Source organism: Harmonia axyridis, chromosome 5 (assembly GCF_914767665.1).
Source record: "Harmonia axyridis chromosome 5, icHarAxyr1.1, whole genome shotgun sequence".
Lineage (NCBI taxonomy): Eukaryota > Metazoa > Arthropoda > Insecta > Coleoptera > Coccinellidae > Harmonia > Harmonia axyridis.
Window position 1 is genome coordinate 39818811 of NC_059505.1, and position 21690 is coordinate 39840500.

Here is a 21690-nt window from a genome sequence, read left to right on the forward strand (position 1 = left end):
ATATTTATTTTTAGTATATTTTGAGAAAAATCTATGGATCTTTTTTCTTTTGTAAAGAGGAAGGTATGCCTTCAATAATACCAGCCGAATGGTCGCCACTGTCATGGTTGCAGCACATTATCCTTTGCATGAAATTTCCCATTACAAGTTCACACATTTGCGGCTCTTCTATAACTACATGAATTCCATCCTTAAGGTATTGAATCGATTGTGGAGCATTGACATAGACCTTATCGTTTACGTAGCCCCAAAGAAAAAAGTCTAAAGGTGCTAAATTGCAAGATAGCGAAGGCCAATAGTGATCACTTTTCGAGAAATAAATCAGGGAACTTTCCTTGCAAAATTGCGATTGTTTCGTTGCTTGTGCGGCACGTAGATCTGCCTTGTTGAAAATAAACTTTGTCCACATCAATATAAACTAATTCCGAACATAAAAATTATTAATCATTGCTCGGTAACGCAATCCATTCACCATAACAGTTCCACTAGCCTCATTTTCGAATAAGTAAGGTCCAATCACACTACCAGCCCAAAAACCGCACCAAACAGTGACACGTTGAGGATGGAGAGGCTTTTCAACGATCTTTCCTGGATTTTCCGAGCCCCAAATGCTAAAATTCTGCTTATTAACGTTGCCTCCGAGGTGAAAATGGGCCTTATCACTGAAGATGTTTTTTCCTTGAAAATCCGGATCAATTTGATGCTCTTCAAAAAACCAAACAACGAAGATACGACGTTGCTGGTGATCGACCGGCTTGAGTTCTTGTGTTAACTGAACTTTAAAGGCATTAAGACCTAAGTCTTAATACAAACAACGGTGTAATGTCGTTTGTGGAATGTCTAATTCCAAAGATAGACTTGGAATCGACAAACCCGAGTTTTCGTCAATATAACAGACTACAGCAGCAACATTCTCAGTTTTTGTTGAGTGACGCTCACGGTTTCGATTCTTCACATCACTAACTCGTCCCAACAGATCAAATTTTTTCACCAGTTTCACTTCCACCGACCGAGAAGGTGCTTCAAGACGAATCAAAAGTGCTCTAGTTTGTGAACTGTGACTGCCAAGTTTTCATATTTTTCGCGGTGAATTTCAACAATGTCAAGAGACGATAGCTTCGATAATGATAGCTGTCCAGATAGCGAGGCTATTCAAAATCCCTTATTAGAAAATCCCTCATAAAAAATAACCACTTAAAGCTTCGTAGATTATTTCGAATTGACCATAATCATAGAATATTCAAGAAGAATATAGGCGTAGTTTTTACTTGTCAAATACCATAGAGTAATAAACATATCTATGTTTATCACTCTATGGTATAGCCATAAAAATAATACCATGGAGTAATGAACATATCTATGTTTATCCACTCTATGGTATTTGATAGAATTGCGTATACTCCCTCTATCTAGACTCTAGAGGAAGTATACGCAATTTTTACATGTCCCCAACAAGGTTAAATTACATTGTCGGATTGTGATATATTTTCAAATCCACAATTTTACTATATCGTTATGAATGTATATTATATTGAATGGAATATATTTATCTGAGTGATTCCCGATTAAATATGCAAATTTGAATATTGGGAATCTGATATTTTTCCTAATTGTCGAATTTATAATAAGCAAAATTTTTTTTTCTGTATCTAACTGCTGAAATTCAAGGTTTGGCAACTTTTGCTCTCCTAGTGTCATCGGTTAATTCACGTCGTTTGGCGCGTTTGGAGTTTGTTTTCTAAATTTCTGGTATATTTAGGTATTTATTTCAATACATTTTGAGTTAATATGAAACGTTGATTCACTATGGGACATAAGAAGTGCGTTCTTTGTGGATAAACTCGCGAATTTAGTGAAATATCGTATCACTGATATGTTTTCATTTCCGCGTGCTTCATGTCAAATTCGATAGTTTATGTTGGGGACATAAGTTGCTTATTGAAAATGACATATGCTCCCTCTAAGTATATATATTACTCTGAGTCAAATACCAAAAGAAAACAGCTTCAAAAGTGACAGTTCGAAATGAAAACTCTTATTGGAAAACCCTTTAGAGAACTCGATGTCTACCTATGTGTATATTTTTTTGTCCAGAGAGTTTATAGGTTTAGGCATTCTCTCTCATCACTTATGTAATAATAATAATAATAATAATCGTGACAAAATGACAAAGCGAATGGTTCGAGAAAAGATCGTTGAAAAAGAACGAAAGAATCCACTTCCAGAACCAATAACGCAGTCAACGATAATTGAGCTTAAACGAAAATCGTCGATTGTAATTACTCAATCGCTATGAAAACAACAAGTTCTTGGTTACCAAATTAGGATATGAGGATGTCGGAGTTTGCCAATGATGTACGCGTATGATCCTGGCTATAAATAACTGAGTAAATAATCCATTAAACACTTTTGCAATCAGAAACTTACAATATGTGTTTAATTTTAGATTGTTGATTTCCACTTGGATGCCACTATAATAGCTCCATAAAGGTCCAACGTTTCGTGTTTTACATTCAGGGGAAAATCATTTCCCAACAAGTGCACTTCGGTGCCAGGTGAAGTTAGAAACTTTATAGGATTTCGTAATTTCAATCTTGAAGTTAGGAAAGTTTTCGAATTTTTGCGATGTGAAAGAGAATTTCCTCACTTATTCAAGAGTGCTATATCAATTCGTCACGTTGTCTGTTACTTTTTAATCTTTAGTCGGGAATGGATTACGTTGTCAAATTCGATTCTGTCCGTCCATCTGGCAGTGAACACGATAACATCCGAAAAAAAAAGACCTAGAAACTTGAAATTGTAATCAATACTTATTTAAGAGAGATTAAATGTTGGAATTACTTGTATAATACCAATTTCAAGCTATATGGAATAATTAAAATAAGTTTTTGAAAAAAGATATAAATAATAAGAAGATTACATTGTGTACCACACAGTTTCGAACTTATTTTGAGTTCACCTTCAGACAGAAAGGTCAACCAAAGGAATATACCGTTTATATGAATTCAGGTACAAAAAAGGTGATAGGAAAACCAAAAAGGGCTATAAAATTCGGTAGGAATCCAGGTACAAAAAAAGGTGATAGGAAAGCCAAAAAGGGCTATAAAATTTGGTAGGAAAGAAAAAAACATTTTTTACGGTTATGTCAATGTCTAAGACTTCAGGTATTTTTTGAACGCCTCGAATATTTTGGATTAACACAGTTCTGTTTTAATATTCATAATTTCGATACTCTTTCTGTTCACTTGTTTATAAATTTCGATGGATTCTAAATAGTCGAGTCTCTTGTTTTTTTATTCCACATGTGTAATTGTCATGTTTTCAATTGTGGGGAAAGAGAGAAAATTATCTTGCAATGTGTTGCAAAGGTGTAGAATAGCTCATCTTAGGTAAAATCCATTCGATTTTCATTAGATCTAGTTTTGAATGAACTTCCTGACTGCCCTATGTAAAGGGTGTTTTTTTTTAGAGCTATAGAACTTTAAATTGCAATAAAACAACGATGGATCATTCGATTGACATGAATTTTATTTATCCGCAAGATAATCTTGTGGCATTACATTTTAAATATGATTTCTGGCATATGACCGCCACAGCTAGCTCGGATGTAGTCCAATTTTCAATGACTTTTTCCAAAATTTGTGGCCGTATATCGGCAATAACACGGCGAATGTTGTCTTCCAAATGGTCAAGGGTTTTATTATTATTATTATTATTGATACAATAAGAGTAGAGGTACAAATACCTATAAACTCAAACTTAAAAAAAAATAACATTCGGAAACTAAATATAACTCAAAACAAAAATTATGGTTTACAATGACAAAAAAATTAGGACGTATTATTCTCGAGGTTGGGTAATCCATCGGTCATATCCATTCTTGAAGGCGTTGGTGGAGGTTGCATCTACAAGATCACTCGGTAGACTGTTCCATAAGTGGAACACCCTATTTGTGAGGAACTGCTGTCTGAAGTCATTGGTTTATGGCTTATCCGCATAGACCAATGACTTTACATAGCCCCACAGAAAGTAGTCTAGCAGTGTTAAATCACAAGATCTTGGAGGCCAATTCATAGGTCCAAAACGTGAAATTCGGCGGTCACCAAACGTGTCTTTCAACTTTCAATAAATCGATTGTGGCACGAGCTGTGTGACATTTTGCGCCGTCTTGTTGGAACCACAGCTCCTGGACATCATGGTTGTTCAATTCAGGAATGAAAAAGTTAGTAATCATGGCTCTATACCGATCACCATTGACTGTAACGTTCTGGCCATCATCGTTTTTGAATAAGTACGGACCAATGATTTCACCAGCCCATAAAGCGCACCAAACAGTCAGTTTTCTGGATGTAACGGTTTTTCGACATACACTTGAGGATTAGCTTCACTCCAAATGCGGCAGTTTTGTTTGTTGACGTAGCCATTCAACCAGAAGTGCGCTTCATCGCTAAACAAAATTCGCTTATGAAAATCGGGAACAACGGCAATCTCATTTTGGGCCCATTCGACGAATCTACGCCTTACTTGATGATTGGTTGGCTTCAATTCTTGCAAGAGTTGGATTTTGTAAGCACGCAAACCAAGATCCTTCCGAAAAATCTTGCATAAAGTGGATGGACACAGATCCAATTCCTGTGCTCGGTGGCGGATAGACTCTTTCGGGTCTTTCTCAATGCTAAGCTCTACAGCAGCAATAGCTTCTTCTGTACGCACCGTACGGTGTCTTTGGGGATGCGAGTTATCAATAAGAGTAAACCTGGTGCGAAAACGTTCCATGGTTAATCGAATTAACTGCTATGATGGACGGTTTTGTCGACGATAAAATGGACGTAGTGCGCGATACGTATTCCGCACAGAACCATTATTTTCGAAATAAAATTGCACTATTTGCAAGCGTTGTTCAGACGTGAGTCTATTCATGATGAATTGCCAAACCAAACTGAGAATGAATCACTCGACAGTTGTTAAATCGGTCGCCATGTTGAACAGTAATGCCAACTTAAAGTTATATACCTCGAAAAAAAAAACACCCTTTAGAAAAGAGCATTGGAGCTGTTTTCGAGAATATTTCATTATATGGGTCAGAGTGATAAAAGGCTTATATGCCGTTCAAGAGTTTTTTGTGTATTGCTTCCCAAACTTTCTTTCTCTCCAACCCGATCGGTTTTTCATCGAGCCTGGAGGAAAATACTGGAGGTTATTTCATATAAAATCTTATTTCGATATTGGGGAAAGCCAATAATTTCGACTCGATATGATGAGAAGTTATATTCCCCCTAAAGATGGGATCCTTCCTTTGTGCTAAGGATATTTCATATATGAAGCTCCGTTTGAAAAGGAGCTAGGGTTCCTTTCTTAGTCAGCCGTTATCGAAAAAAAGGCATAGGAGGATGGAAGATGAATTGGGTATTCAGCAGGAAGAAATTCATTTCCAGAAGCTTTCAATATCCGAGAAACAAAAATAGATCCGATATTTGAAGGATAGGGTATACAGGGTGATTCACGGGGGTGGCCTATTTGACGTTTATGGAAAACTAATCATAATTTTGTGCTGAAAATTTCCATATTGGGGTTTGAGACAATGATCTTTCTCCCTGAAATATTTTCAGATCTCTACAACTTCCGGTTATACCGGAAACAGACTACTACTTTCTCATTTCAAATGGTGCACCCAGTATATTATTGCATCGTTTTTTTGATGACAAAATCAGCAATATGTCATACCTTCGGTAAAAACTCAACGTTTGCTCAAGTAACCTCAACTAACGGGTGTTTTTTTCGAGGTATATAACTTTAAGTTGGCATTACTTTTCAAGATGCGAACCGATTCAACAGCTTTCAAGTGATTTATTCTCAGTTTGGTTTGGCAATTCATCATGAGTAGACTCAAGCCTGAACAACGTTTGCAAATAGTTCAATTTCATTTCGAAAATAATGGTTCTGTGCGGAATACGTATCGCGCACTACGTCCATTTTATTTTGTTTAGCGAAGAAGCGCACTTCTGGTTGAATGGCTACGTCAACAAACAAAACTGCCGCATTTGGAGTGAAGCTAATCCTCAAGTGTATGTCGAAACACCGTTACATCCAGAAAAACTGACTTTTTGGTGCGCTTTATGGGCTGGTGGAATCATTGGTCCGTACTTCTTCAAAAACGATGATGGCCAGAACGTTACAGTCAATGGTGATCAGTATAGAGCCATGATTACTAACTTTTTCATTCCTGAATTGAACAACCATGATGTCCAGGAGCTGTGGTTCCAACAAGAAGGCGCAACATGTCATACAGCTCGTGCCACAATCGATTCATTGAGAGACACGTTTGGTGACCGCCTAATTTCACGTTTTGGACCTGTGAATTGGCCTCCAATATCTTGTGATTTAACACCGCTAGACTACTTTCTGTGGAGCTATGTTGAGTCATTGGTGTATGCGGATAAGCCGCAAACCCTTGACCATTTGGAAGACAACATTCGCCGTGTTATTGCCGACATACGGCCACAAATGTTGGAAAAAGTCATCGAAAATTGGACGTCCAGATTGGACTACATCCGAGTCAGCCGTGGCGGTCATATGCCAGAAATCATATTTAAAATGTAATGCCACAAGATAATCTTGCGGATAAATAAAATTCATGTCAATCGAATAATCCATCGTTGTTTTATTGCAATTTAAAGTTCTATAGCTCTAAAAAAAACACCCTTTTTTATAGGTATAATCGAATGAAATAATAAAAAATATAGGTTCTAATTTGAAAACTTGGGTTTTGATGACTTTGAGTTGTCCAAGTTCATGATCTTCGTAAAAACACCCTGTACATTTTCGGTCGAAACCGCTCACAGTATTATAATACTATGTATTCGCAGAATCGAAAAAGAAAACAAACTCTCTCTGCCGAAATATTCAAAAAAATGCGAGTCCCATTAACTCAAAAACCGTTGAGTATTTACCCAAGGTATGACATATTGCCGAAATTGTCATAAAAAAACTTTCTACTGATGCAATAATATACTGGATATGCCATTTGAAATAAGGAAGTAGCAGTCTGTTTCCGGTATAACCGGAAGTTTTAGAGATCTGAAAATATTTTTGGGAGAAAGATCATTGACTCAAAACCCAATATGCAAATTTTCAGCTCAAGATTATGATTAGTTTTCCATAAATGTCTAATAGGACATCCTGGTGATTCACCCTGTATATTGTTAACATTTCCAAGTGGCGTCACTGAAGTCACCTTGGGAGAAATTTCGTCGACATGATCTTTTTTTGTTATCTTATTTTTATGAATCAAATTCTTCTAGTTCCTTTTTTGAAAATTTCACATTGAAGTAAAGCGAGCATCAGATCATCTTTCAAAGGTTAGGACACCAACGAAACACACAACGAGGGTCACAGATGTCGCTGTTTCTGCTGGATAGTACGATTTAAGAAAGTATTCACTGTCTATTCGAGCGATACAACATTGTTGCATGGGATGGTGATCATCGTAGTTCAGTCGTCATTTGCAGATCTCAGTTCTTGTTAGAAAACAGGATTTTAACGCCAATTGAAGAAGAACCGGCTACCAAGAAACAACAAAAATTTGCGAATAGTTCTGGTATCTGCTTATAGTAAGGTGCGGGGGAAATATTCGCGATTGGATTGTTTCACTATAACATGTTGGTTAATTATTTTTGATAAGCAAGGTGCACTTTAAATTTTGCATATTGACAGATTTAATTTGAAATCTAATGACACTTGATGTAGAAATCGCTGGTCTTAGCATATACCTAGATCTTAATGACTCGTGAAGGTGATCAATGAAGTTTAAAGGCTAGAAATGATTTCAATGTTTCAGCTTTTAAGGAAGATGTGGTTCTTACAGCTAATTGTAGATTTTTGAAAAATTCAATACAAATACACAAACACTATGTGTTTCCCATTGGCCACTGTTTTGTTTCCATGTTTTACTATTAATCTGAAAAAGAGGGAATAAAGGCTATTATTCACTCTTCATTAATCTCTCAGTGAATATTAGATGCTATTCAAGTGCAAAAACCACAAGTTTAATATCTTCATGAGAGATAAGTTATAGATAATTGTATTGGTTCAGATTACGTCTTATCAAAATTTTCGAAAATGTTTAGTTGATTTGAAATGAATGTTTCGAATTGACTTTGAATGAACAATTTCTGAGATTGGATTCATTCTGTTATTTTCAGATTTTTCCAAAGCGTGAAGTGTGAAACTTTCAGAGGGTTAGTATATTTCAATCCAATACATATACCGATTCCAAAGGTTCAATATTGGAAATGGTAAATCAAAGTGGAACTGAAAAGCGCATTTATGTGAAATATGCTTTCCTGTGACGTTAGCTAGAGTCGTTTAGACCTGCCTCTGCAGCCTGATTAAAACAATTCATCTCCATTGTTTCCTCTTAAATCGATTTTTCAGGCCCTTTTTTAATAGTCACAAAAAAGTCTAGGAAAATCGTTCCACAAGAAGATTAATTATTTTAAGTAAGGAAAGCATATTCTGGAAGTCAATTTAAATCGGTTTTTTTGGAACCAAATAACATTCCAAGGAAAGGATTGAGAGATTCTGATTACATAAGAGACCCTTAGAGATTTCGACGAGGATTGATGAAATACAGCCAAATTAATGTGAAAATATGAAGAAAAATGTTGGTCATTGACATATTATTTTCCATTCTTAACCTCCCAAAAAAAAAGAAATGACTGAATAATTTATATACTGGGTTATCCATGTAGTGGTCCAAAATTCACAGCCCCGTTTCAATGATATATAAAACAGAACTGTCATCTGAAGCGTCATTTAACAACATGAATCGTTTATCTAATGATGAACATGGTGAACATGATAAAAATCGTGAAAACTTACTAGATAATCATTTTTCACTCGGTGGCTATGTAAACAAGCAAAACTATCGTATATGGGGCAGTGAAAATCTTCATGTAACTCCTGAGAGACCATTAAATCCACAAAAATTTTACTAAAATTTGGTCTGATGGAGTGATTGGCCCGTACTTCTTTGAAAATGAAGAAGATGTCTCTCAAACCATCAATTTTCATCGCTATTACCAAATGATTACCGATTTTTTCGGTTTGAAATTAATGATATGGAATTGGAGGAGATGTGGTTTCAGCAAAATGGTGCAACAAGCTACACAACACGTTCTGTTGCTGTCGAAACATTCCCAGGATGCGTAATATCACCTTTTCGGCGATGTGAAGTGGCCACCAATATGTTGTGATTTAACCCTTTCGGTTTTTTTTTGTGAAAACCAACAACCATGAAGTTATTGGTGAGATCTTGCCCGAATTGTGCTGGAGAGTTATGAAAAATTACAATTACAAGGATCGAGTCCTGCTAAAACATCACTGGGAAGTGGGAGAATATTTAAATGATGTTGTACTCCACGTGGTTTATTAACACTTACTTTCGGAACCACAAAATGGATAATTCTTACATGGGTCTAAGTAATTTCCTTTATGATTATCACGAAGGTGAGTAATTTGGACTGCTTTGGCCTAGCAACATAGAGTAATAAACATAGATAGAGGGAGTATACGCAATTTTTACATGTCCCCAACATGGTTAGATTATACGTTGTCGGATTGTGATATATTCTCAAATCCACAATTTTACTATATCATTATGAATGTGTATTATATTGAATGAAATATATTTATTTGAGTGATTCCCGATCAAATATGCAAATTTGAATATTTGGAACCCGATATTTCTCCTAATTGTCTAATTTATAATAAGTAGAATATTTATTATTTTCTGTATCTATCTGCTGAAATCCAAGGTTTGACAACTGTTGATTTCCTAGTGTCATCCGTTGTTTCACGTCGTTTGGCGCGCTTGAAGTTTGTTTTCTGAATTTCTGATATATTTAGGTAATTATTTCAATATATTTTGAGGTAATATGACACGTTGATTCACTTTGAGACATAAGAAGTACGTTCTTTGTGGAGAAACTCCCGAATTGAGTGAAATATCGTATCACTGATATGTTTTCATTTCTGCGCGCTTCATGTCAAATTTGATAGTTCATGTTGGGGACAAAATTTTCTAACTGAAAATGACATATGCTTCCTCTATCTATGTTTATTACTCTGAGACTAGCAACAAGTAAACAAGATCATATCCCAATTCTTCTTAGCAATAGATACAGTAAGTGATCCAAAAAGCTCTATCGAACATAAAAATTAGTTACCTCTATAAAACCGACTTTATAGACAGTATAGAAGATGTAAGTATTGAATAAAACCATGTAGTTCATCTTGAATGGAGCAGGAACGAACTTGCCAAACGTTCAATTTCCATATCGGGCTATCAAAAAGTAGGCAGCTCGAGTGCTTGATAAACACTAGATTGCACAGGGCGTTGCACGAAATTAAAGAGAGGAATATATACGGACGTTATCTCTTAATCTGCCATTAGCGCACTTAAGAGGATACTGATAATGTACTGAATTAATTTGGTATTTCGAGGACACACTTGAATAGTGTAACTAATTCCGATGCGTTTTGATCATGATGATAAGTTACGTTTATTACGGATATTAAAGGTGCATATCAATTTTTTCGATACTGCACATAGTGATTAAAAAGCTATTTAAAAATATACAGTGTGGTCGGACTCATCTCTTTCTGATTCAAGGAGGAACAACTATTCCGCTCTTCGCATGCCCGTAACTGAGTAATAAACGTAGATAGTGGGAGCATATGTCATTTTCAGTAAGCAAATTTTGTACCCAACATGAACAATCAAATTTGACATGGAGCGCGCAGAAATGAAAACATATCAGTGTTATGATATTTCCCTCAATTCGCGAGTTTCTCCACAAGGAACCCACTTCTTATGTCCCATAGTGAATCAACGCTTCATATTAACTCAAAATATATTGAAATAAATATCTAAATACACTGCGCAAAAAAATTAACGCACATTATGGAAATCTTAAATTTATTCTACAACTGAAGGTGTTCTCAATGATAATTATTATTATCAGAATTATGCATGCATATGTTATCCACTTTCAACGTTTTTCTTCAATACAGATGTTTTGTCCCAGCAGGAATAAAAAAAGATGAGATTATCAGATTTTGAATGTATTGGCTCCATACTGAAATCAGTTGTTCTCGATCAATTCTAGTGATCAATAGTTTTTCTTTCGTTTGATTTTTTACACTCGATCGTTATGCAACGCAATGACCCAAGAGGAATGTGCCAAAGCGGTAGTTTTGCGAGAAGAAGGGTGGACATACACAAGAATTGCAGAAAGGTTTGGAGTTTCCCATACAAGTGTGTCCAGAATGTTGCAGCGATTCAGGGAGACAGGTATGAATGTCCGAAGACCAGGACAGGGTAGACCACGAGTAAGAACTGCCATTCAAGAACGTTACTTGAGAGTTTCTTCGTTGAGACAACGGTTTGCAACCGCTCGCCTCCTTCAAAATCAGCTTGAACAAACTCATGGGGTGCAAATTAGCACTCAGACAATAAGAAATCGTCTCAGAGAATATAATTTGAGGCATCGTGTCGCGGCAAGAGCCCAGCTCTCACCCCAGCCCATCGAAGGGCGTGTTTGGATTTTGCAAGAGAGCATATCCATTGGGAAGAGGCTGATTGGGAAAGAGTTCTCTTCACAGATGAGTCTAGATTATGCCTCTACCATTGTGATCGACGATCCCTTGTATACAGACGTCCACATGAAAGATGCTCAGTGCAATTTCCTGAATACTACTGGTTTCGGGGGAGGATCAATTATGGTATGGGGTGGAATATCTTTGACTGCTCGCACAGACCTAGTGGTCGTTGATAATGGAGCTATGAATGCTGATAGGTATATAAGAAACATTCTTGAAGAGCATGTAGTGCCATTTGCCCCATACATTGGTGAAAATTTCATTTTTATGGACAATAATGCCAGACCCCATCGTGCGCGCATCGTTCAGGAGTACCTTGAAGAGGTTGAAGTCTCTCGAATGGAATGGCCAGCTAGAAGTCCAGATCTCAATCCGATTGAGCAGGTTTGGGAAAACCTCAATAGAAGGCTGAGAAGTTCAGAAAATCATCCAGCTGCTTGAAATGACTTAGAAATCCAACTCAGAGAAATCTGGGAAGGATTAGATCAGAACATTTAAGATCACTCATTTTGAGTATGAACCGTCGTTGCCGAGCTGTAATTAACGCAAGGGGTGGAAATACCAAGTATTAAATCACTTATCAGCATTCCAGTATTTTGAAAATTGTTTATTTCTCTTCTTTCACATGAGATTCGGTGAAATCCTGAATTTTTCTTCCATTTAATGTGTCTTGTTTCGTTCAAAACCTTCCCGAGAGAACATAAAAAATAAGTTATAAAGTCAATGTAGAGTTAACTTTCATTAAAATTGAGATTTTCAGAATGTGCGTTAATTTTTTTGCGCAGTATATATCAGATTTTCAGAAAACAAACTTCAAGCGCGCCGAACGACGTGAATTAACCGATGACACTAGGAGAGCAAAAGTTGCCAAACCTTGGATTTCAGCAGGTAGATACAGAAAATAATAAATATTCTGCTTATTATAAATTCGACAATTAGGAAAAATATCGGATTCCAAATATTCAAATTTGCATATTACAGGGAATCACTCAAATAAATATATTTCATTCAATATAATATACATTCATAACGATATAGTAAAATTGTGGATTTGAAAATATATCACAATCCCACAAAGTAATCTAACCTTGTTGGGGACATGTAAAAATGGCGTATACTCCCTCTATCCATGTTCATTACTCAATGGAGAGTACTAAAATTTTTTCGAAACAGGTTTACCGACGCGTCTTCGTTTTCTGCAGTGAAAATGGAAGAAACTTGTGCGGAAACGGGATCGTTTGACAGATCGCACAAATCTGGACCGAGCGCGGTGAAATTTATATTGTAATTAGAAATTGCGAGAACACCTGTGTTTCTGTGCAGTCGCGAATGTTGCCCATCCTCAGAGCCCCCACTTACCGATTAGGCAGGGCCGAATTTGGAGAATTCGTTTCTTCTCCCTGATTACAAACACAAATATTATCGTTATTTTACGTGAATTAACCTTTTTGTTGTCGGTTAGTTTAGGAAGGGGGTTGTTATGTTTATACGATCCTTTTGAAATTCTATATGAAAATTCGAGTGATTGTTGTACAGGGTGGGCAAATTTCGATGTTTTAGCACTACAACTTTTGAACCAGATGAGATAGACAAAATCTGATACCCCTTTCTCGGTCTCTTTTTCTGAGAAACTAACAAGAGTAGTATTCATTTTTGGTCACCTTCTTTTGTTTTCGAGTTATAAGCGAAAATTGGAAAAATGGCGAAATCGAAAAAACATTATATCTCCACTAATACTGATGATAGAGCTCTGAAATTAAAACATTATACAGGCACTTTTTTACGTAGAATCCAGTGGCGTGCTCGTCTTTTCAAAAGGGTTTTTAATTACGAAGCTATGACCCAAAGTTATGTTTTTTCAAATGGGAACACTAGATTTCTGTGCCATTTTTGGAAAGCTTAATTTTTCCTGATTTCAAAAACGTATAACATCGTATGGTTTGTATTAAAATGAATAACAGAAAATGGTCAAAAACCTTTTTTTTTAAATCAGGAAAAATTAAGCGGATTCTACGTAAAAAACTGCCTGTATATGTTTTAATTTCAGGGCTCTATCATCAGTATTAGCGGAGATATAAATGTTTTTCGATATCGCCATTTTTCCAATTTTCGCTTATTACTCGAAAACAAAAGAAGGTGGCCAAAAATGAATAGTACCTTTGTTAGTTTCTCAGAAAAAGAGACCGAGAATAGGGTATCAGATTTTGTCTATATCCTCTGGTTTAAAAGTTGTAGTGCTAAAACATCGAAATTTGCCCACCCTGTACATCATAGAGAAATAAACATAGATATGTACTCGGAGTACGCACTTTTTATATCTCCCCAACAAGGTTAGCTTACGTTGTCGGATTGTGATATACATATTTTCAAATCCACAATTTTACTATTTCATTATGAATGTATATTATATTGAAAGCAATATATTTATTTGCATGATTTCCGACTAAATATGCAAATTTGAATATTTGGAATCAGATATTTTTCCTAATTGTCGAATTTATAATAAGCAGAATATTTATTATTTTCTGTATCTACCTGCTGAAATCCAAGGTTTGGCAACTTTTGCTCTCCTAGTGTCATCGGTTGTTTCACGTCGTTTGGTGCGCTTGAAGTTTGTTTTCTGAATTACTGTTATATTCAGGTATTCATCTCAATATATTTCGAGTTGGTATGAAACGTTGATTCACTATGGGACATAAGAAGTGCGTTCTTTGTGGTGCAACTCGCGAATTGAGTGAAATATCGTATCACTGATATGTTTTCATTTCCACGCGCTTCAAGTCAAATGTGATAATTCATGTTGGGGATAAAATTTGCTTACTGAAAATGACATATGCTCGCTCTATCTATGTTCATTACTATTATTATTATATATATTATATTATTAGTTTTACATAAACAAACTAAATTTCAACCTTGTCCGATCTGTTGTTGCAGAAATATTGGGTAATTTGTTGTAGATTGAACTATGTCAGAATCATTGGCAGTTCGAGTTTAGTCTCAATCATTTAAAGAAAATTTTCCAAGACAACATTCACCTACGAAAACATGTCTGCCAACTTCACAAACTTGCCAGCTGCGGTTGCCCTCAATTTTCTTCATTAGCGTTCGCCCCATTCGGTAAATGTGGAAAACCAAGAAAACCACTGTTTATTTCAAACCTATTCGACGTTTCGCAACTGTTTGATATCGCAGGATAGGAGGAAATGATAAGAAATGCTTATTTATAGATTCATTGATACCAGGGTCCAGTAAGTTTTCCTGCTTCGAATAGGTTTGAGGATAGTGAAAACATCAGGTATTTCCTGATAATTCTCGTCAAAATGTAATTGAATTGAAGGCGAGTGGAGATAATTTCTAGTATGACGAAAATTTATAGAGGGTGGAAGTTGGAAATTAAGAAGCGTTGGACGTGGTCAGTACATGGATTGGTGACCACTTTTTTAATACATTGTAGTTTTCGTAAAAAGTAGCTGAAATCTTCAAGATACATTTCAACTTATATTAGGCAGATTGAAAAGTCCCCGGTCTGATGCACAGATGGCGGTGCTAGATTTAAATCCATATGAGTTTTAGTTAGTACCAACCTTCAAACGATACGTGTCAAAATTTGACAGCAGTCCGACCATTAGTTTGTGAGATATTGCGTTGTGAGTTTAGCTACTTTTGTTATTTGAAAAAATATGAAGAAAAAGAATTTCGTGTGCTGATAAAATATTGCTTTTTGAAGGGAAAAATACAGTTGATGCAAAATCTTGGCTTGATGAAGAGATTCTGGGGTCTGCACCAGGAAAATCAACCATCATTGATTGGTTTGCTAAGTTCAAACGTGGTGAAATGAGCACTGAAGACGGCGAACGTAGTGGACGCCCAAAAGAGGCTGCCACCAGCAAAAAAGAAATCAAAAAAGTTCACAAAATAATTTTGAATTACCGTGAAGTGAAGTTGATCGAGATAGCAGACATTGTGAAGATATCATCCGAGCGTGTATATCATATCATTCACGAATATTTGTACATGTGAAAGCTATTTGCAAAATGGGTGCCGCGCGAGCTCACAATCGATCAAAAGCAACAATGTGTTAATCATTCTGAGCAGTGTCTGAAGCTGTTTAATTGCAATAAAACTGAATTTTTGCGTCGATATGTGACAATGGATGAAACATGGCTCCATCATTTCACTCCGAAGTCCAATCGACAGTCAGCTGAGTGGACTGCACACGATGTACCGAATCCAAAGCGAGGAAAAACAAAACAGTCAGCTGGCAAGGTTATGGAATCAGTATTCTGGGATGCTTAAGGTATATATTGATTGATTATCTCCAAAAGAGCCAGACCATCAAAAGCGATTGTTATATAGCGTTAATGGATCGTTTAAAAGATGAAATCTTCAAAAAACGGCCCTATTTGAAGGAAAAAAAGTGTTGTTTCATCAAGACAATGCTCCGTGTCACAAATCAATGAAAACAATGGCAAAATTGCATGAATTAGGCTTCTGCATCCACCGTATTCGCCAGATCTGGCCTCCAGCGACTTTTTCCTGTTCTCAGACCTCAAAAGAATGTTCGCTGGAAAGAAATTTAGCGTCAATGAAGAAAGAATCGCCGAAACTGAGGCCTATTTCGAAGCGAAAGCCAATCGTACAACAAAAATGGTATCGAAAAGTTAGAAGATCGCTATAATCGCTGTATCGTCCTCGAAGCCAACTATATTGAATAATAAAATCGAATTTTGCCAAAAAAATGTTTTTTACTATGGTAGACTATGGGGACTTTTCAATTGGTCTATTATGGAAGCTAAGCAGGGTCAATATCTGGAGGGATGACCACACTACCATACATGCCTTGGCAGGCGGTGCTTTTCAGTCCATTGTTTACAATAACCGAATACCGTAAAGTAATCGTAAACTGATCCAGTGTAAATACATATCTTCAATTTCGGATATTTACATCTGTTTCCTTTCACTGGGCCAACTAGTGGATGACAGTGCATTGTCATGTTTCAATCGGTCATTCATCTCTATTCAGTTTGCACCAATCAGCAAAACATTTTTAATCGCTTTCAGACTAATTTCGATCTATCGTTTCAATAATCGCTGCAGATAAACCATTCTGTTTTCGAATTGAATTTGCAGAAAGGCTGTACGTTGTTAAAAAATGATTTTTCATTGTTTTGTACCCTCGTTTGTACCTAAACGCCCATAACGTTTTATAATTGAATTTGTTGGATTTGTCTCTGTCCTTTTTGCAGATTAACTATCAAAACGTCGAAAAAATAAATAATGAAAGCAGACTAACGAAGAGTCGCTTATATATGTTTTTGAAATTGTGACAATTCCAGAAACCAGAGAATTCATCACTAACATGCTCGATCAGGGTCTGGTAATATTTGACACTCGATTTGACAGTAGACGTCAGAATAAGTAATTTTTTGAAGGTTATGCGACTGACAATTATGCTGCATAGAACGGGGTGAAATTACATTTTTAGGTCCAGAAAGCTAATAATAATCGAACATAAAAAGTTCTTTCCCCAATAGTTTTTAGTTTTGTTTTATTACGAGTTTTATTATATTCAATTTTTTGTGGAAAACATGTTTCTACCATCAATAGTTTCTGAGTTATAAATAGGTTCAAACCCCCAAAGCGTGTTATTCATTTCAAGGTTTCGTGTTCAATGTGAAAATTATTGAATACACACAGATTGTTCCTAATTAACAAACGCAAATCAAAGATTTCTCGAATAATATCAAGAAAAAAGGTCCTATAACCATGGACCGGCAAACTGTTTTCCACATACGGGGTGTTAAATTTTGATTTTTTTCTCATTTAACTTTTCTTCATAAGATATTTAACTTAAATTGGCATAGATATTCCTGAAAATATTCCAATTTAAAGTTTCCATCATGTGTAAGCTAATTTGAACGCTAAACTACAGGGTTATATTTTTTTTTGGAATAGTGCCCGCTTTTGCCAATCAAAACTTTTTTTGGTAGACCACTGGTAATAGTGAAGAGGAACTTTAATCCAGTACGAAATACCTACTTTAATTTTTTGTAGTTTTATCGCCCCTACCATTGATTTCAAGAAAATAATTCAAAAAATTCTCCCGAAATCTTCAAAAAAATCCAAATTATCATAAAAATCCAGTAAGAAAGCTGTGATGAATAAATTAATCATTAGTTTTTGTCTTTACTTCCCGATATGTGACATTGATCCATAAAGATTCCATGAACTGCTTTAATCAAGGGTATAATCATCACGAGAATCATCATAAAAAGTAAGACTCGAAGTAGGACCACAAGAAACACCCTGTACCTCGAAAACAAAGCGTTTGCGAGCCTATGTTTATAGGACTTTTTTTTCAAAATATCCTAGAAATCTCTCATTTTCGTTTGTGTACCTCCAATTTAGGAACACCCTGTATAATATTGAATACCTTTTTTTCAAGTGAATCGAGTTTGTATGAGTTTTTCTTGAAATTATGTTCTGAAAAAAATAAGACAAATGAAAATATCGTTTTATTTATATTTTATTTTATGTATTAAACTGGGAGTTTATTAATTTTCTGATATTCAAAGAGTTGAAAGATGAATAAGTTGTTATATTTATTTTTTAGATAAATTAAGTTATCGAAAAAATCATGATTACCAATCTTAAAATTCGAAAAAGTGAAACTAAATATTAAGATAAACTGAAGTAAACGACTAAATATAAACTATCCGATACAATACATTCATAAACTCATCCAAACTCATTCGAAAGCGAAAACAACAATAACGAAACTTTCCATAAGGACTTTGACATGACCACATTTTTTTTTTGGAAAATTCGACAGACGTGTAAGTAAACTATGTCCAACTCCAAAGCAAACACCAAAAGTTTTGAAGAAAAAAAAAAGATTCCACAACAATTAGAACAACATCCTTCCATCAGAACCGACTTATCTGACAGTAGAAAGTTAAGAAGACGGCAGAAAAGTTTGTTGTGGTGTGTTCAGACGAAGGTTCTGAAATATTGATGACCTTCGCGGCGAAAACACAGGAATAACTGTTGCGATAAATCGCAGCAAAATCGAACCTTTATTGAATTGATACTCACCATGTGTTTGAAATCCCGGAAAATGCAAAACAGCGTTGGAACACCTAAAGCCACATCTCCTGGATTACTTAAGTATATTAAGGTTCACTGTGGATATCACGTGATATAAGTTGACACAAGACTGGCAATTTGAGTACCAGCTATTTTTAACACAATGTTATTTGTCCAGAGAGATAAGCAGTAATATTATTTATTTACCATACAATAAGAACGTTCGCGAGAAAAGTTCTAAAACTTGTTCCTAAGTAAGTTCATCGGGGATAGTTTTCGTCACAAACTTCGCACTTGTTCAACAAAACACTTTAATTCGAAAATGCCAAAGAATGCGACATCATTTTTTCGAACACTTGCCCCCACAAGATAAGTTTATCATTCACTCGGGTAAACATCAATGAAGAAACGACTTTCAACGAATAAGAAGAATAATTATAAAATCACTTAGTGAGAGTTACGAAAAGTTTTGAATGTCCACTTCACCAACTACGAACGCGCTCCACGGGACATGCAAATTACAAAACTAACAAATTTCCGCCAAAAACTCATTTTTAACACTTTTGCGATAATGATTCTTCGCTTTGACGTAATCCTCTTCTTGAAAATTAGTCGGAGTAACCACAGAACACAGATACAGGCTGATAGCGATAATGACTGACAACTGACAATTGAATTGACTCCACCGTCGACTAGTCCACTCGTTAAAATCTTCACATAGACCCTCTTCACGAAGCAAGAGCAGCCTGTTGAATGCCGATAATATGCTATGAATGCTCCGCTGGAGAGGAGATTGACAGAGAACTCGGGGAAACTTCATCTAGCCACATCTGTACTTCATTTTCTGAAACGCGATAACAAATTCCGTTCCATAACCGAGATCTACCTAAATTCCCACATTAGAACGGTAAAAATCTAATAGAAGCCTCCACCAATCAAATTTGAATGAAATAGTTAACTGTAAATTTATGTATGTCGTCCTCTATCAGTGAGTAGCTGAATGAACTACAACAATGAGGAAGAAAACTGTACATACGAAACATTAATAAAAGAAAACTGTAAAGGAATGGTGGCGCCCTCTATTGGCATATACGCAAAACCGGCAATGGTTGAAAATGAAAACTGGTATCAGAGAATAAATATACAGTTGATCCCAGCGTATATCCAGCAAAGATGTCTCATTAGGCCTAGTTGCAGCAAAAGAATTTTGCTTATGTGCTTCCTCGTCCACATTACGTTCTTTTCCTACACTATTACCTCTCGAGATTTTTCTAATTATCCCTTATTCCTGTGGATTCACTTATAACATTGTCTTAAGAACTAATTTGGCATCAGATCAGTCAAACTTGAAATATTGAGGCCCCGGTAATTTCTAGTTTGCACATGACAGGAGACGACATTTACATGGAATCCTATGCAAGTTTGCTTAGAAAATTGAAAGCTCATGGTTTATAGGTGTAGGTACCTAATCCTAATGTTGTCGGAAACAAACCTGCAGAAAAGAAACCAAAAAGTTTATTGAAATTATATGATGTCCGCAGAATCTAATATAGTTGGTGGAGTGCCTCAAGGGTCCATTTTAGGGCCTATTCTCTTCATAATTCTCTTTCAACATTGTGCCGATTTGTGTTTACCTTTATGCTGATGACACTTCCAACTGCTCCAAGGTAGGTACTAACATATTTCTCAAACAATGTTGAACAGGCTTAGAGAAATGTAGAGCTATTCAGAAAAAACTGTCAGATAGAGACTTGGCACCAGACACAGTAGATTGAATTGGTTTAGTTTTGAAAAATATACTCACCAGAATAGAGATAAAAATCTTTGATTCCTTTGCATAAGAACAAGGCTAGCCACAACTTTTCAACCTATTCGGAAACTTGAACGTCCCTCACGAAAAAAAGCCATGAATTATTAATTGCAAATACTTTTTATTCGATAGAAGAATTTTTGAGTTTTCATATTACTTAAATACATTAAGTTTTGATGAACTTTATAAATATTAAAAGAAATAAATTATTATCATTACTATGAATAAAATATCCGTCTCTATACAATGAGCAAACCCAAAACGTCAATTTTTCAACTCATGCGTTCGCTTCGTAACTCTGTGGCTCCGTAATCTTCAACAGAGGTGTCGAATCAGGCCATGGTATCACTTCCTCACATTCCGGAAATTTGGCAAGCCTGTTATCCACGTAACCGTCCGGTTTTCTCGGGCTAGATGGCGCTGACAGCGTATGAATGACAGGCTGGTGCGGTACAGCAAGATGAGGGTAGAGAGTTGGCACACTAGAGCAACAAGTTTTCGGATAACTCTCCGTCCTGCTGCTTTTGGTCAAAGAAGGAGCAATGTTGGTGAAGCTTGAGAGTTCCTCGATGCAGGGACATGAGGAACTGCATCCCTTCCAGCCGTTCCCGCAGTCCGAACAGCAGGAAGTCTTCTTCGACGGGCTGTCGTCGGATATAACCTCTAAAAGATCAGGGTTGGCGAACCTGAGTCTTTTTGGGCTTTCGAAAGAGGAACATCTAGGGATTGGACTTCTGGTGGAGTTGCTCTTGGTCTTCAGGGAGCTTCTGGTGATGACGTGTCCGTTGCTTTGGGGTCTGTCTGTGTAAATACCTCTTCGTATTTTGCGCTGTTGGGTGCGTAGTTGTCTGCAGTACTGGTCTTCTCCAAGCAGCCAATAAGTCCTCTGTTCTCCTTTTCCTTTGAGGTTGACGAAGCCTCTTTCCACCAAGTGGTAGCCTCCAATGATGTTCAGCAGATTCCTGCACTGTTCGCTGCAATGGATCTTCAGTGCTGAAACAGCAATGTGGGTTTTTAAAATTATTAATCATAGACGCTTCTGTATGAAAAGTAATGAGACTGAATCACCCTTCTTGGCAGCATACCATACGATTCTGAAAAATATCAAAAGATTTCGTGAGATCTCGGAG

General features: G+C 36.2%; 2 protein-coding genes across 4 annotated transcripts in view; both read right to left on the reverse strand.

Moving 5' to 3' along the window:
- LOC123681312 (receptor-type guanylate cyclase Gyc76C-like) overlaps positions 1-19508 on the reverse strand; it is a 78393-nt gene extending 58885 nt beyond the window's left edge. For all 3 annotated transcript variants that reach the window (XM_045619644.1, XM_045619643.1, XM_045619645.1), the window contains exon 1: positions 18760-19508. The gene's annotated coding sequence lies outside the window, so the exon portion shown is untranslated. The remainder of the gene's footprint in view (positions 1-18759) is intronic.
- A 1175-nt stretch (positions 19509-20683) lies between these two features.
- The window catches only part of LOC123680937 (guanylate cyclase 32E), a 43178-nt gene continuing 42171 nt past the window's right edge, over positions 20684-21690 (reverse strand). The window contains exon 21 of the mRNA XM_045619060.1: positions 20684-21553. Within this exon, the coding sequence (XP_045475016.1) occupies positions 20838-21553 (716 nt within the window). The 3' untranslated portion in view covers positions 20684-20837. The remainder of the gene's footprint in view (positions 21554-21690) is intronic.